This window comes from Ascaphus truei, chromosome 8 (assembly GCF_040206685.1).
Source record: "Ascaphus truei isolate aAscTru1 chromosome 8, aAscTru1.hap1, whole genome shotgun sequence".
In the NCBI taxonomy this organism is placed as follows: domain Eukaryota; kingdom Metazoa; phylum Chordata; class Amphibia; order Anura; family Ascaphidae; genus Ascaphus; species Ascaphus truei.
The window spans coordinates 289,785-307,433 of NC_134490.1; the positions used below are offsets into that span (position 1 = coordinate 289,785).

The window sequence follows — 17,649 nt, forward strand, 5'->3', positions numbered from 1 at the left end:
CTGTCTGGGCAAGGATCTCCCCCCCATGCACATTCTACGGGCGGGGGGAGGGAGCGGGCCAATTGCTGGATGTCTGGGCAAGGATCTCCCCCCCATTCACATGATACGGGCTGGGGGAGGGAGCGGGCCAATTGCTGGCTGTCGGCAGGGATCTCCCCCTCCCCCCCATTTTGCATGGAGCATACTTGGCTGGCGGGCCGGCTGGTAGGATTTTAACAGCGGATGTTAAAATAAAGCTGTGACCTTTTCTTCCAACATTGTGTGGTCTCCATTATTTGGTTTAGCGTTACAAAGGAGGGGCGGCGCATAAAGCCTTTAATGCCTGAATATATTGTTTTTATTGTAAGTGTGCATTTTAAAGTTTCATAACGTCAAACCCTTTTCCATTACTGGTCTGCACTATGTATACTCTCTTTCCCTCCACACCTATGCTGTCCGGCTGAGAGTGAAGTCCGCACCTTATCTAGAATCTACAGATCAGTCCACTGAGGCCATTGTGTCAAACTGCCCGTGTTCTATTTGAATCCTGTGAGTAGGGAACACTTATGAGCCAAGATACACGATCACTCTAACCCACTCAGTATCAACCTGTCTGCACTTATATTGTGTTTCTTTTATATTTTAATTTTTCTCCCATGCTCCCCCTGGATCACGTACGAATTTGCATCACACAAAAACACACACGCAGTACTCACGCATGCACATACAGTAATACACACACGCAGTACGCACATACAGTAATACACACACGCAGTACGCACGCATGCACATACAGTAATACACACACGCAGTACGCACACATGCACATACAGTAATACACACACATGCAGTACGCACATACAGTAATACACACGCAGTACACATGCACATACAGTAATACACACGCGCAGTACCATCGCATGCACATACAGTAATACACACACACAGTACGCACGCATGCACATACAGTAATACACACACGCAGTACGCACGCATGCACATACAGTAATACACACACGCAGTACGCACGCATGCACATACAGTAATACACACACATGCAGTACGCACATACAGTAATACACACGCAGTACAGATGCACATACAGTAATACACACGCGCAGTACCATCGCATGCACATACAGTAATACACACGCAGTACACATGCACATACAGTAATACACACACATGCAGTACGCACCCATGCACATACAGTAATACACATGCGCAGTACCATCGCATGCACATACAGTAATACACATGCATGCACATACAGTAATACACACACGCAGTACGCACGCACATACAGTAATACACACACATGCAGTACGCACGCATGCACATACAGTAATACACACACATGCAGTACGCACGCATGCACATACAGTAATACACACACATGCAGTACGCACGCATGCACATACAGTAATACACACACATGCAGTACGCACATACAGTAATACACACGCAGTACACATGCACATACAGTAATACACACGCGCAGTATGCACCCATGCACATACAGTAATACACACGCGCAGTACCATCGCATGCACATACAGTAATACACATGCATGCACATACAGTAATACACACGCAGTACACATGCACATACAGTAATACACACACATGCAGTACGCACCCATGCACATACAGTAATACACACGCGCAGTACCATCGCATGCACATACAGTAATACACATGCATGCACATACAGTAATACACACACGCAGTACGCATGCACATACAGTAATACACACACATGCAGTACGCACGCATGCACATACAGTAATACACACACATGCAGTACGCACGCATGCACATACAGTAATACACACACATGCAGTACGCACCCATGCACATACAGTAATACACACACGCAGTACGCACCCATGCACATACAGTAATACACACGCGCAGTATGCACCCATGCACATACAGTAATACACACGTGCAGTATGCACATACAGTAATACACACGCGCAGTATGCACATACAGTAATACACACACATGCAGTACGCACATACAGTAATACACACGCAGTACACATGCACATACAGTAATACACACGCGCAGTACCATCGCATGCACATACAGTAATACACACACACAGTACGCACGCATGCACATACAGTAATACACACACGCAGTACGCACGCATGCACATACAGTAATACACACACGCAGTACGCACGCATGCACATACAGTAATACACACACATGCAGTACGCACATACAGTAATACACACGCAGTACAGATGCACATACAGTAATACACACGCGCAGTACCATCGCATGCACATACAGTAATACACACGCAGTACACATGCACATACAGTAATACACACACATGCAGTACGCACCCATGCACATACAGTAATACACACGCGCAGTACCATCGCATGCACATACAGTAATACACATGCATGCACATACAGTAATACACACACGCAGTACGCACGCACATACAGTAATACACACACATGCAGTACGCACGCATGCACATACAGTAATACACACACATGCAGTACGCACGCATGCACATACAGTAATACACACACATGCAGTACGCACGCATGCACATACAGTAATACACACACATGCAGTACGCACATACAGTAATACACACGCAGTACACATGCACATACAGTAATACACACGCGCAGTATGCACCCATGCACATACAGTAATACACACGCGCAGTACCATCGCATGCACATACAGTAATACACATGCATGCACATACAGTAATACACACGCAGTACACATGCACATACAGTAATACACACACATGCAGTACGCACCCATGCACATACAGTAATACACACGCGCAGTACCATCGCATGCACATACAGTAATACACATGCATGCACATACAGTAATACACACACGCAGTACGCATGCACATACAGTAATACACACACATGCAGTACGCACGCATGCACATACAGTAATACACACACATGCAGTACGCACGCATGCACATACAGTAATACACACACATGCAGTACGCACCCATGCACATACAGTAATACACACGCGCAGTACGCACCCATGCACATACAGTAATACACACGCGCAGTATGCACCCATGCACATACAGTAATACACACGTGCAGTATGCACATACAGTAATACACACGCGCAGTATGCACATACAGTAATACACACGCGCAGTATGCACCCATGCACATACAGTAATACACACGCAGTACACATGCACATACAGTAATACACACGCGCAGTACCATCGCATGCACATACAGTAATACACACACACAGTACGCACGCATGCACATACAGTAATACACACACGCAGTACGCACGCATGCACATACAGTAATACACACACGCAGTACGCACGCATGCACATACAGTAATACACACACATGCAGTACGCACATACAGTAATACACACGCAGTACACATGCACATACAGTAATACACACGCGCAGTACCATCGCATGCACATACAGTAATACACATGCATGCACATACAGTAATACACACGCAGTACACATGCACATACAGTAATACACACACATGCAGTACGCACCCATGCACATACAGTAATACACACGCGCAGTATGCACCCATGCACATACAGTAATACACACGCGCAGAATGCACATACAGTAATACACACGCGCAGTATGCACCCATGCACATACAGTAATACACACACACGCAGTACCATCGCATGCACATACAGTAATACACATGCATGCACATACAGTAATACACACGCGGTACACATGCACATACAGTAATACACACACATGCAGTACGCACCCATGCACATACAGTAATACACACGCGCAGTACGCACCCATGCACATACAATAATACACACACACGCAGTACCATCACATGCACATACAGTAATACCCACATACACATGCAGTACGCACTTCCCTCTTATCTCTTACTGAGGGGTCTCTGGGGTCCCTATCCCTCTTATCTCTTACTGAGGGGTCTCTGGGGTCCCTATCCCTCTGATCTCTTACTGAGGGGTCTCTGGGGTCCCTCTCCCTCTTATCTCTTACTGAGGGGTCTCTGGGTCCTTATCCCTCTTATCTCTTACTGAGGGGTCTCTGGGGATCCCTATCCCTCTTATCTCTTACTGAGGGGTGTCTGGGGTCCCTCTCCCTCTGATCTCTTACTGAGGGGTCTCTGGGGTCCCTATCCCTCTTATCTCTTACTGAGGGGTGTCTGGGATCCCTATCCCTCTTATCTCTTACTGAGGGGTCTCTGGGGTCCCTATCCCTCTTATCTCTTACTGAGGAGTCTCTGGGTCCCTATCCCCTTTATCTCTTACTGAGGGGTCTCTGGGTCCCTATCCCTCTTATCTCTTACTGAGGGGTCTCTGGGTCCCTATCCCTCTGATCTCTTACTGAGGGGTCTCTGGGGTCCCTATCCCCCTTATCTCTCACTGAGGGGTGTCTGGGGTCCCTATCCCTCTTATCTCTTACTGAGGAGCTTCTGGGGCCCTATCCCTCTTATCTCTTACTGAGGGGTCTCTGGGGTCCCTATCCCTCTTATCTCTTACTGAGGAGTCTCTGGGTCCCTATCCCATTTATCTCTTACTGAGGGGTCTCTGGGGTCCCTATCCCTCTTATCTCTTACTGAGGGGTCTCTGGGGTCCCTATCCCTCTTATCTCTTACTGAGGGGTCTCTGGGGTCCCTATCCCTCTTATCTCTTACAGAGGGGTCTCTATCCCTCTTATCTCTTACTGAGGAGTCTCTGGGGTCCCTATCCCTCTTATCTCTTACTGAGGGGCGTCTGGGGACCCTATCCCTCTTACCTCTTACTGAGGGGTCTCTGGGGACCCTATCCCTCTTATCTCTTACTGAGGGGTCTCTGGGGTCCCTATCCCTCTTATCTCTTACTGAGGGGTCTCTGGGGTCCCTATCCCTCTGATCTCTTACTGAGGGGTCTCTGGGGTCCTTATCCCTCTTATCTCTTACTGAGGGGTCTCTGGAGTCCCTATCCCTCTTATCTCTTACTGAGGAGCTTCTGGGACCCTATCCCTCTTATCTCTTACTGAGGGGTTTCTGGGGTCCCTATCCCTCTTATCTCTTACTGAGGGGTCTCTGGGGTCCCAATCCCTCTGATATCTTACTGAGGGGTCTCTGGGGTCCCTATCCCTCTGATCTCTTACTGAGGGGTCTCTGGGGTCCCTATCCCCTTATCTCTTACTGAGGGGTCTCTGGGGGGTCACTATCCCCCTTATCTCTTACTGAGGGGTCTCTGGGGTCCCTATCCCTCTTATGTCTTACTGAGGGGTCTCTGGGGTCCCTATCCCTCTTATCTCTTACTGAGGGGTCTCTGGGGTCCCTATCCCTCTGATCTCTTACTGAGGGGTCTCTGGGGTCCCTATCCCTCTTATCTCTTACTGAGGAGTCTCTGGGGGTCCCTATCCCTCTTATCTCTTACTGAGGGGTCTCTGGGGTCCCTATCCCTCTTATCTCGTACTGAGGGGTCTCTGGGGTCCCTATCCCTCTTATCTCTTACTGAGGGGTCTCTGGGGTCGCTATCCCTCTTATCTCTTACTGAGGGGTTTCTGGGGTCCCTATCCCTCTTATCTCTTACTGAGGGGTCTCTGGGGTCCCTATCCCTCTTATCTCTTACTGAGGGGTCTCTGGGGGTCCCTATCCCTCTTATCTCTTACTGAGGGGCACCTGGGGTCTCTATCCCTCTTACTGAGGGGTCCCTATCCCTCTTATCTCTTACTGAGGGGTTTCTGGGGTCCCTATCCCTCTTATCTCTTACTGAGGGGTCTCTGGGGTCCCTATCCCTCTTATCTCTTACTGAGGGGTCTCTGGGGTCCCTATCCCTCTTATCTCTTACTGAGGGGTCTCTGGGGTCCCTATCCCTCTTATCTCTTACTGAGGGGCACCTGGGGTCCCTATCCCTCTTACTGAGGGGTCCCTATCCCTCTTATCTCTTACTGAGGGGTCTCTGGGGTCCCTATCCCTCTTATCTCTTACTGAGGTGTCTCTGGGGTCCCTATCCCTCTTATCTCTTACAGAGGGGTCTCTGGGGTCCCTATCCCTCTTATCTCTTACTGAAGAGTCTCTTATTTCCCCTTATTTTTATCACTCCAACTTTCTACCCCTTTATTCCCCTAACAAGATAAAGTGACTGACCGAGTAATGTGAGCCAGTGGAACCACTCTCTGCAGTTGGGTTAATGTACAAACGCTCTGCAGGTTTCAGAACCAGCACTTGGTTGATGAATCAATGAGACAGGATGAATTATAGTGCGATGCTCTGCATGCCTTTTAGTGACAGGGTTACTAAAGCAATGCGCTGCAGATCTCATTAAGTTAATGGAGCGATGCTCTGCAGGTCTGAGAGTTAATGGAGCGATGCCCTGCAGGTCTCACAGAGTTAATGGAGCGACGCTCTGCAGTCCTCACTGAGAGTTAATGGAGCGACGCTCTGCAGTTCTCACTGAGAATTAATGGAGCGATGCTCTGCGTTCTCACTGAGAGTTAATGGAGCGATGCTCTGCAGTCTCACCGAGAGTTAATGGAGCGACGCTCTGCAGTCTCACTGAGAGTTAATGGAGCGACGCTCTGCAGGTCTCACAGAGTTAGTGGAGCGACGCTCTGCAGTTCTCACTGAGTTAATGGAGCGACGCTCTTCAGTTCTCACTGAGAGTTAATGGAGCGACGCTCTGCAGTCTCACTGAGAGTTAATGGAGCGATGCTCTGCAGTCTCACTGAGAGTTAATGGGGCGATGCTCTGCAGGTCTCACAGAGTTAGTGGAGCGACGATCTGCAGGTCTCACTGAGAGTTAATGGAGCGACGCTCAGCAGTTCTCACTGAGAGTTAATGGAGCGATGCTCTGCAGTCTCACTGAGAGTTAATGGAGCGATGCTCTGCAGGTCTCATTGAGTTAGTGGAGCGATGCTCTGCAGGTCTCACTGAGAGTTAATGGAGCGATGCTCTGCATGTCTCACTGAGTTAATGGAGCGACTCTCTGCAGGTCTCACTGAGAGTTAATGGAGCGATGCTCTGCAGGTCTCACAGAGTTAATGGAGCGACGCTCTGCAGGTCTCACCGGGAGTTAATGGAGCGACGCTCTGCAGTTCTCACTAAGTTAATGGAGCGACGCTCTGCAGGTCTAACCGGGAGTTAATGGAGCGACGCTCTGCAGGTCTCACAGAGAGTTAATGGAGCGACGCTCTGCAGGTCTCACCGTGAGTTAATGGAGCGACGATCTGCAGGTCTCACTGAGAGTTAATGGAGCGACGCTCTGCAGTTCTCACTGAGAGTTAATGGAGCGACGCTCTGCAGGTCTCACTGAGAGTTAATGGAGCGACGCTCTGCAGTTCTCACTGAGAGTTAATGGAGCGACGCTCTGCAGTTCCCACTAAGTTAATGGAGCGACGCTCTGCAGGTCTCACAGAGTTAATGGAGCGACGCTCTGCAGGTCTCACAGAGTTAATGGAGTGATGCTCTGCAGTCTTACCGGGAGTTAATGGAGCGATGCTCTGCAGGTCTCACAGAGTTAATGGAGCGACGCTCTGCAGGTCTCACCGGGAGTTAATGGAGCGATGCTCTGCAGGTCTCACCGGGAGTTAATGGAGCGATGCTCTGCAGGTCTCACAGAGTTAATGGAGCGACGCTCTGCAGGTCTCACCGGGAGTTAATGGAGCGACGCTCTGCAGGTCTCAGAGTGGAGCGACGCTCTGCAGGTCTCACAGAATTAATGGAGCGATGCTCTGCAGGTCTCACCGGGAGTTAATGGAGCGACGCTCTGCGGTTCTCACAGAGAGTTAATGGAGCGACGCTCTGCAGTTCTCAGAGTTAATGGAGCGACGCTCTGCAGTTCTCACTAAGTTAATGGAGCGACGCTCTGCAGTTCTCACTAAGTTAATGGAGCGACGCTCTGCAGGTCTCACTGAGTTAATGGAGCAATGCTCTGCAGGTCTCACAGAGTTAATGGAGTGATGCTCTGCAGGTCTCACAGGGAGTTAATGGAGCGACGCTCTGCAGGTCTCACTAAGTTAATGGAGCGAAGCTCTGCAGACTCACAGAGTTAATTGTGTGATGCTCTGCAGGTCTCACCGGGAATTAATGGAGCGACGCTCTGCAGGTCTCACTGAGTTAATGGAGCGATGCTCTGCAGGTCTCACTGAGTTAATGGAGCGACGCTCTGCAGTTCTCACAGAGTTAATGGAGCGACGCTCTACAGGTCTCACAGAGTGAATTGAGCGATGCTCTGCAGGTCTCACTGAGTTAATGGAGCGATGCTCTGCAGGTCTCATTGAGAGTTAGTGGAGCGATGCTCTGCAGGTCTCACTGAGAGTTAATGGAGCGATGCTCTGCAGGTCTCACTGAGTTAATGGAGCGACGCTCTGCAGTTCTCACAGAGTTAATGGAGCGACGGTCTGCAGGTCTCACAGAGTGAATTGAGCAATGCTCTGCAGGTCTCACTGGGAGTTAATGGAGCGACGCTCTGCAGGTCTAACCGGGAGTTAATGGAGCGACGCTCTGCAGGTCTCACAGAGAGTTAATGGAGCGACACTCTGCAGGTCTCACCGGGAGTTAATGGAGCGACGCTCTGCAGGTCTCACTGAGAGTTAATGGAGCGACGCTCTGCAGTTCTCACTAAGTTAATGGAGCGACGCTCTGCAGTTCCCACTAAGTTAATGGAGCGACGCTCTGCAGGTCTCACAGAGTTAATGTAGCGATGCTCTGCAGGTCTCACTGAGTTAATGGAGCGATGCTCTGCAGTTCTCACAGATAGTTAATGGAGCGACGCTCTGCAGGTCTCACTGAGAGTTAATGGAGCGACGCTCTGCAGGTCTCACTGAGAGTTAATGGAGCGACGCTCTGCAGTTCTCACTAAGTTAATGGAGCGACGCTCTGCAGTTCCCACTAAGTTAATGGAGCGACGCTCTGCAGTTCTCACAGAGTTAATGGAGCGACGCTCTGCAGGTCTCACCGGGAGTTAATGGAGCGACGCTCTGCAGGTCTCACTGAGAGTTAATGGAGCGACGCTCTGCAGTTCTCACTAAGTTAATGGAGCGACGCTCTGCAGTTCCCACTAAGTTAATGGAGCGACGCTCTGCAGGTCTCACAGAGTTAATGGAGCGACGCTCTGCAGGTCTCACTGAGTTAATGGAGCGATGCTCTGCAGACTCACAGAGTTAATGGAGCAACGCTCTGCAGGTCTCACAGTTAATGTAGCGATGCTCTGCAGGTCTCACTGAGTTAATGGAGCGATGCTCTGCAGTTCTCACAGATAGTTAATGGAGCGACGCTCTGCAGGTCTCACTGAGAGTTAATGGAGCGACGCTCTGCAGGTCTCACTGAGAGTTAATGGAGCGACGCTCTGCAGTTCTCACAGAGTTAATGGAGCGACGCTCTGCAGGTCTCACAGAGTGAATGGAGCGATGCTCTGCAGGTCTCACTGAGAGTTAATGGAGCGATGCTCTGCATTTCTCACTGAGAGTTAATGGAGCGATGCTCTGCAGTTCTCACTGAAAGTGAATGGAGCGATGCTCTGCAGGTGTCACAGAGTGAATGGAGCGATGCTCTGCAGTCTCACTGAGAGTTAATGGAGCGATGCTCTGCATTTCTCACTGAGAGTTAATGGAGCGATGCTCTGCAGTTCTCACTGAAAGTGAATGGAGCGATGCTCTGCAGGTGTCACAGAGTTAATTGTGTGATACTCTGCAGGTTTGCGCAGCAGTAAGTGTATATTCCTGTGCCTCATCCTCTGCGGTCATACAACGCAGCGTGACACACACGTGACACACACACACGTAAAACACACACGTGGCACACACACACGTGGCACACACACACACGTGACACACACACACGTGGCACACACGCATGTTCTGTGCTCACCTCTCATGGGGACATTTCCACCGCTCTGTGGAGAGAAGAGAAAACAGTGAGAAAACATCGTCATCGTCATCGTCATCATCATCATCTCAGAACACGCACTCACGTGCGCTCACACTATCAGATCCTGCGCTCGCACTATCATTACACACTCACACTTGCCCTCTCTATCAGAACACGCGCTCACACTAGCAGAACACGCGCTCACACTAGCATTACACACTCACACTCGCCCTCTCTATCAGAACACGCGCTCACACTAGCAGAACACGCGCTCACACTAGCATTACACACTCACACTCGCCCTCTCTATCAGAACACGCGCTCACACTATCAGAACATGCTACTGTACATACATCACTGTAACAATGTCCTATAACAAATTATTTTACCAAATGCTTGATATTAGAATTGATGCCAATATTCTATCAATTATATAACAAGTACATAGTCATAATAATAATATTATAATAATAATAACAATACAGTAATAATAGTATAATACAGTAATAATAATACAGTAATAATAATACAATAATACAGTAATAATAATAGTAAAAATAACAATACAGTAATAATAGTATAATACAGTAATAATAATAATACAGTAATAATAATAATAATAATAATAATACAGTAATAATAATAATAACAATAACAATACAGTAATAATAGTATAATACAGTAATAATAATACAATAATACAGTAATAATAATAGTAAAAACAACAATACAGTAATAAGAGTATAATACAGTAATAATAATACAGTAATAATAATAGTAAAAACAACAATACAGTAATAAGAGTATAATACAATAATAATAATATTATAATAATAATAACAATACAGTAATAAGAGTATAATACAGTAATAATAATACAGTAATACAGTAATAATAATAATAATAGTAAAAATAACAATACAGCATCAGCATTATTTATATTTGATGTACATAAAATAATTTATATAATAAACATCATCATTAGCAAGCTGTATTCAATTAATATTATCACATGCCACGCTATGTAACAGACAGCATTGTGACATAACGCGTGATATGATATGATACAAAAGACGTGTGCCAAGAACAGCTAATTCCCAGTGCGAGGAATGAGACGCTCTTTACCTGGAAAAGCGGGTGCTGTTTTTGGCACCTGTTTTGCAGCTGAGACAAAAACACTTGCCCTCCTATTCCTGCCCCGCGGGCTCAGCCGGTGTGACGTGTGATATCTGACTTCAAAAGATATTTCTTTTGTCTTGTTACTGATAACCTCCTAATATTAACATTTTCTCTTACATTTAAATACAGAATGCAAAACTGGGAGTGAGTGAGAGTAAGTGAGTGTGTGTGTGACTGTGTATTTGAGTGAGTGAGAGTATGTGTAAGTGAGTCAGTGTGTGAGTGTGTGTGTAAGTGGGTCAGTGTTTGTGAGTGAGAGCAAGAATGAGACAGCAAGTGTGAAAGTGTGTGAGGGTCAGTGTTTGTGAGTGACAGGGAGTGTGAGAGTCCGTGAGAGAGGACCAGTGTTTGAGTGAAAGTGAAAGGCAGTGTGTGCGTGTGTGTGAGGGTCACTGAGTGAGAGAGTCAGTGTGAGAGGGCCACTGTTTGAGTGAGTGTGAGTCAGTGTATATGAGTGAGTGTGAGAGGGACAGTATTTGAGTGAGTGTGTGTGTGTGGGTCAGTGTATGTTAGAGAAGGTGAGTGTGAGAGTCAGTGTGTGTGAGTGTGTGTGAGTGTGTGTGAGAGGGTCAGTGTTTGTGAGTGACACGGAGTGTGAGAGGGCCAGTGTTTGAGTGAGTGTGTGTGAGAGGGTCAGTGTTTGTGAGTGACAGGGAGTGTGAGAGGGCCAGTGTTTGAGTGAGTGTGTGTGTGTGGGTCAGTGTATGTTAGAGAAGGTGAGTGTGAGAGTCAGTGTGTGTGAGTGTGTGTGAGAGGGTCAGTGTTTGTGAGTGACAGGGAGTGTGAGAGGGCCAGTGTTTGAGTGAGTGTGTGTGAGAGGGTCAGTGTATGTGAGTGACAGTGAGTGTGAGTTAGTGTATGTGAGAGGGTCAGTGTATGTTAGTGACAGTGAGTGTGAAAGGGCCAGTGTTTGAGTCAGTGTGAGTCAGTGTGTGTGTATGTGAGAGGGTCAGTGTATGTGAGTGACAGTGTGTGTGTGTGTGTGTGTGTGTGTGTGTGTGTGTGTGTGTGTGTGTGTGTGTGTGTGTGTGTGTGTGTGTGTGTGTGTGTGTGTGTGTGTCAGTGTATGTGTGACAGGGATTGTGTGTGTGTGTGTGTGTGTGTGTGTGTGTGTGTGTGTGTGTGTGTGTGTGTGTGTGTGTGTGTGTGTGTGTGTGTGTGTGTCAGTATATGTGAGTGACAGGGATTGTGAGAGTCAGTGTGAGAGGGCCACTGTTTGAGTGAGTGTGAGAGGCAGTGTATGTGAAAGGGTCAGTGTATATGAGTGAGTGTGAGTGTGAGGGGGCCAGTGTTTGAGTGAGTGTGAGAGGCAGTGTATGTGAAAGGGTCAGTGTATATGAGTGAGTGTGAGTGTGAGGGGGCCAGTGTTTGAGTGAGTGTGAGAGGCAGTGTATGTGAAAAGGTCAGTGTATATGAGTGAGTGTGAGTGTGAGGGGGCCAGTGTTTGAGTGAGTGTGAGAGGCAGTGTATGTGAAAGGGTCAGTGTATATGAGTGAGTGTGAGTGTGAGGGGGCCAGTGTTTGAGTGAGTGTGAGAGGCAGTGTATGTGAAAAGGTCAGTGTATATGAGTGAGTGTGAGGGGCCAGTGTTTGAGTGAGTCAGTGTGTGCGAGTGTGAGTTGGAATTGTGTGAGCGTATAAGTGAGTATATACACCAGCAGTGATTCATGCCTCGGGGTAATAGTACCCCCCAGCGCTGGGTATTTCCTGCCGGACCTGCGGCGCCATCTCATCATTAGAATATGTTTCCTTACACGTGAAACGCAGTAACATATTATCCGTGACTCCGCCCCTTACGCCTCCGCAGAAACACGCCCCAAATCACCACCTGGTGCCAATGGAGCCAAGCGGTTCCGAGTGAATGTGACCCGTTTGGGACCAGCGGCGCGTGTGTAAAAGTGACACATTGTCACAGGTGCCGCTGTCACTGACACGTACGTGCTCTGGCAGGGAAGGGGTTAAGGCTCAGCGTTGGGTTTCAGGCATTGGGTGGGCGAGGGGCAGTGCCCCTAATTACACCCAGACGGGGGCTGGCAGCTCGCCCAGCGAGGAAACGGGAAAACCTGGCGTGGAGCGCGGAGACAGCGCCAAGAAATACATATCTGTGTGTGTGTCTGTGTGAGCAGAGCAGTGTGTGTGTGCAGAGCTGTGTGTGTCTGTGTGAGCAAAGCAGTGTGTGTGTGTGTGTGCAGAGCAGTGTCTATATGTGTGCAGAGCAGTGCGAGTCTATATGTGTGCAGAGCAGTGTGTGCGTGTGCAGAGCAGTGTCTATATGTGTGCAGAGCAGTGCGAGTCTATATGTGTGCAGAGCAGTGTGTGCGTGTGCAGAGCAGTGTCTATATGTGTGCAGAGCAGTGCGAGTCTATATGTGTGCAGAGCAGTGTGTGCGTGTGCAGAGCAGTGTCTATATGTGTGCAGAGCAGTGCGAGTCTATATGTGTGCAGAGCAGTGTGTGCGTGTGCAGAGCAGTGTGTCTGTGTAACCAGAGTAGTGTCTAGGTGTGCAGAGCAGTGTGTGTGTGTGTGTGTCTGTGAGCAGAGCAGTGTATCTCCATGTGCGCAGAGCAGTGTGAGTCTGTGTATGTAGAGCAGTGTGTGTGCGTGCAGAGGAGTGTGTGTGTACAGAGCAGTGTGTCTGTGTGTGTGCAGAGCAGTGTCTGTGTGCAGAGTAGTGTGTGTCTGTGTGTGTGTGCAGAGCAGTGTGTGTGTGCAGAGTAGTGTGTGTGTGCGTGTGCAGAGCAGTGTCTGTATGTGTGTGTAACAAAAGAAGAGATGGGGGAGCACAATGTGAGGGGGATGTAATATCTATCACTGACGGTCAATGTGGTGTTTAGACCTCTATTGATCCCTCATAGAAAGATCAGAAAACTCCTTGGGTTGGGAGCTTGCGTATAAATGTGTGATCACAGGGATTAGATGGAAAAATAAATAAACTTACACGGCCTTGTGTAAGTTGTATCCCATCAAGGTTTCTTTTACTCCCTTTCGAGTCTTGCTTCTGGGTGGTGGTGCGTCTTTCTTTCTGGTCCTTTTTTCTCGTTTAGATAGGTGGATTCTTGACTGTAGTTCGCCTCTCGTGTGGATATAAGTGTAAACAATAAAAGAAGGCAATTAGGCACATACACAGATCTGCTGCGGTAAGGGGGTGAGGCAATATAATATTGCATGTATCCAATACTGATAAATAATATTCCACTCACACGGCCTAATGTGAGTGGTCTCCTATATCCGTATCTTGTCAACACCCGTACGGTTAGCAGGTCTTCAGGTAGATAAACATATAACCAATGACCAGGGCTCAAAGGTTCAACCCTGGTGGGAGGGGAATAGAGGGATATACCAAAATACTCACACGGGCCAGTGTGAGTACACACTCGTAGAGGTATCTTTGATACTCCAGTAGCAATGATAGGAATGGTAGGTAAACCCCTAGGGGCTACACACAATCTCAAATGGACTCAGGGACACTGAACACTATGGGGGGGTGTTAGCTTTATTACAAACTAGCATAGAATAAAATCAGAAATAAACACTTAAAAACAATACGGGGATAGGAAATATATAAAAACAAAGAAGCCACTGCTGCTTCTAAATGGGAGAATAAAACAGCAAAAGGAATCCCTTGGTGGTCAGTGGGCACAAAGTCTCTTTTCTCCGCGTCCGGATGAAGAGAGTTTCCACAGCACCTCCGGTTCCTCTCTGAGTGCTGCACAGTTCCAAAGTCGATGAGCTACGCGTTTCGCCCTGAACAGGGCTTCCTCAGGCTCGTGGCTCATCGACTTTGGAACTGTGCAGCACTCAGAGAGGAACCGGAGGTGCTGTGGAAACGCTCTTCATCCGGACGCGGAGAAAAGAGACTTTGTGCCCACTGACCACCAAGGGATTCCTTTTGCTGTTTTATTCTCCCATTTAGAAGCAGCAGTGGCTTCTTTGTTTTTATATATTTCCTATCCCCGTATTGTTTTTAAGTGTTTATTTCTGATTTTATTCTATGCTAGTTTGTAATAAAGCTAACACCCCCCCATAGTGTTCAGTGTCCCTGAGTCCACTTGAGATTGTGTGTAGCCCCTAGGGGTTTACCTACCATTCCTATCATTGCTACTGGAGTATCAAAGATACCTCTACGAGTGTGTACTCACACTGGCCCGTGTGAGTATTTTGGTATATCCCTCTATTCCCCTCCCACCAGGTTTGAACCTTTGAGCCCTGGTCATTGGTTATATGTTTATCTAACTGAAGACCTGCTAACCGTACGGGTGTTGACAAGATACGGATATAGGAGATCACTCACATTAGGCCGTGTGAGCGGAATATTATTTATCAGTCTTCGATACATGCAATATCATATTGCCTCACCCCCTTACCGCAGCAGATCTGTGTATGTATGTGCCCAATTGCCTTCCTTTATTGTTTACACTTACATCCACACGAGAGGCGAACTACAGTCAAGAATCCACCGACCTAAAGGAGAAAAAAGGACCAGAAAGAAAGAAGCACTACCACCCAGAAGCAAGACTCGAAAGGGAGTAAAAGAAACCTTGATGGGATACAACTTACACAAGGCCGTGTAAGTTTATTTATTTTTCCATCTAATCCCTGTGATCACACATTTATACGCAAGCTCCCCATCCAAGGAGTTTTCTGATCTTTCTATGAGGGATCAATAGAGGTCTAAACACCACATTGACCGTCAGTGAAAGATATTACATCCCCCTCACATTGTGCTCCCCCATCTCTTCTTTTGTTTCATATCTATCAAGGGCACGGGATAGACCCTAGTGGGGTAATTTGAGTCACACGAGGACTTTTCAAGAGAACTCCAAATAAGGTTGTATTATACCCTTTCTATCCTTAAAGTACATATCCATTTACCAAGTGACGGTTAGAGCTAGCGCCCGAGTAACACACTACCACTCCTCTGTATGTGTGTGCAGAGCAGTGTGTGTGTGTGCAGAGCAGTGTGAGTCTGTGTAACCAGAGCAGTGTGTCTGTGTGTGCAGAGCAGTGTGTGTCTGTGTGAGCAGAGCAGTGAGTCTCCATGTGTGCAGAGCAGTGTGTGTCTGTTTAACCAGAGCAGTGTGTCGGTATGTGCGCAGAGCAGTGTGTGTCTGTGTGAGCAGAGCAGTGAGTCTCCATGTGTGCAGAGCAGTGTAAGTCTGTGTGTGTGTGCAGAGCAGTGTATGTGCAGAGAAGTGTCTCGTGTGTGTGTGTGCAGAGAGTTGTGTGCGTGCGTGCGTGTGCAGAACAGTGTGAGTCTGTGTAACCAGAGCAGTGTGTCTGTGTGTGCAGAGCAGTGTGTGTGTGTGTGTGTGTGTGTGTGTGTGTGTGTGTGTGTGTGTGTGTGTGTGTGTGTGTGTGTGTGTGTGTGTGTGTGCAGAGCAGTGTGAGTCTGTGTAACCAGAACAGTGCCTGTATGTGTGCAGAGCAGTGTGTGTATGTGCAGAGCAGTGTATGTGTGTATATGAGCAGACCAGTGTGTCTGTATGTGTGCAGAGCAGTGCGTGTGTATGTGAGCAGAGCAGTGTGTGTGTATGTGAGCAGAGCAGTGCGTGTGTATGTGAGCAGAGCAGTGCGTGTGTATGTGAGCAGAGCAGTGTGTGTGTATGTGAGCAGAGCAGTGCGTGTGTATGTGAGCAGAGCAGTGTGTGTGTATGTGAGCAGAGCAGTGTGTATGTGTGTGTGTAGAGCAGTGTGTGTGTGTGTGTGTGTATGTTTGTTCGCAGAGCAATACATGTATCTCCATCACTGAAGGGGGGGTCAGAGAGGTGAGAGGGGGGATCAAAGAGGTGAGAGGGGGGATTCAGAGAGGTGAGGGGGGGATCAGAGAGGTGAGAGAGGGGGGATCAGAGAGGTGAGAGGGGGGGGATCAGAGAGGTGAGAGGGGGTTCAGAGAGGTGAGAGAGGGGGGATCAGAGAGGTGAGAGGGGGGATCAGGGAGGTGAGAGGGGGGATCAGAGAGGTATGGGGGGGATCAGAGAGGTGAGAGGGTGGATCAGAGAGGTGAGAGAGGGGATCAGAGAGGTGAGAGGGGGGATCAGAGAGGTGAGAGGGGGGGGATCAGAGAGGTGAGAGGGGGGATCAGAGAGGTGAGAGGGGGGATCAGAGAGGTGAGAGGGGGGATCAGAGAGGTGAGAGGGGGGGGGATCAGAGAAGTGAGAGGGGGGGGGGATCAGAGAAGTGAGAGGGGGTTCAGAGAGGTGAGAGAGGGGGGATCAGAGAGGTGAGAGAGGGGGGATCAGAGAGGTGAGAGAGGGAGAATCAGAGAGGTGAGAGAGGGGGGATCCGAGAAGTGAGAGACGGGGGGAGAGAGGGGGGACAGAGATGAGAGGGGGGACAGAGGTGAGAGGGGGGATCAAAGCGGTGAGAGGGGGGACAGAGGTGAGAGGGGGGATCAAAGCGGTGAGAGGGGGGGATCAAAGCGGTGAGAGGGGAGATCAGAGAGGTGAGGGGTGGGGGGGTCAGAGAGGAAAGAGGGGGGATCAGAGAGGTGAGAGGGGATCAGAGAGGTGAGGGGGGATCAGAGAGGTGAGGGGGGGGTTCCGAGAAGTGAGAGGGGGATCAGAGAGGTGAGAGAGGGGGGATCAGAGAGGTGAGAGGGGGGGGATCAGAGAGGTGAGGGGGGGAT

General features: G+C 48.6%; 1 protein-coding gene across 1 annotated transcript in view; it reads right to left on the reverse strand.

The window, feature by feature from the left end:
* The window catches only part of VSTM4 (V-set and transmembrane domain containing 4), a 91,805-nt gene that overhangs the window by 16,639 nt on the left and 57,517 nt on the right, over positions 1–17,649 (reverse strand). Inside the window, exon 5 of the mRNA XM_075610262.1 lies at positions 9,848–9,872. Within this exon, the coding sequence (XP_075466377.1) occupies positions 9,848–9,872 (25 nt within the window). The remainder of the gene's footprint in view (positions 1–9,847; positions 9,873–17,649) is intronic.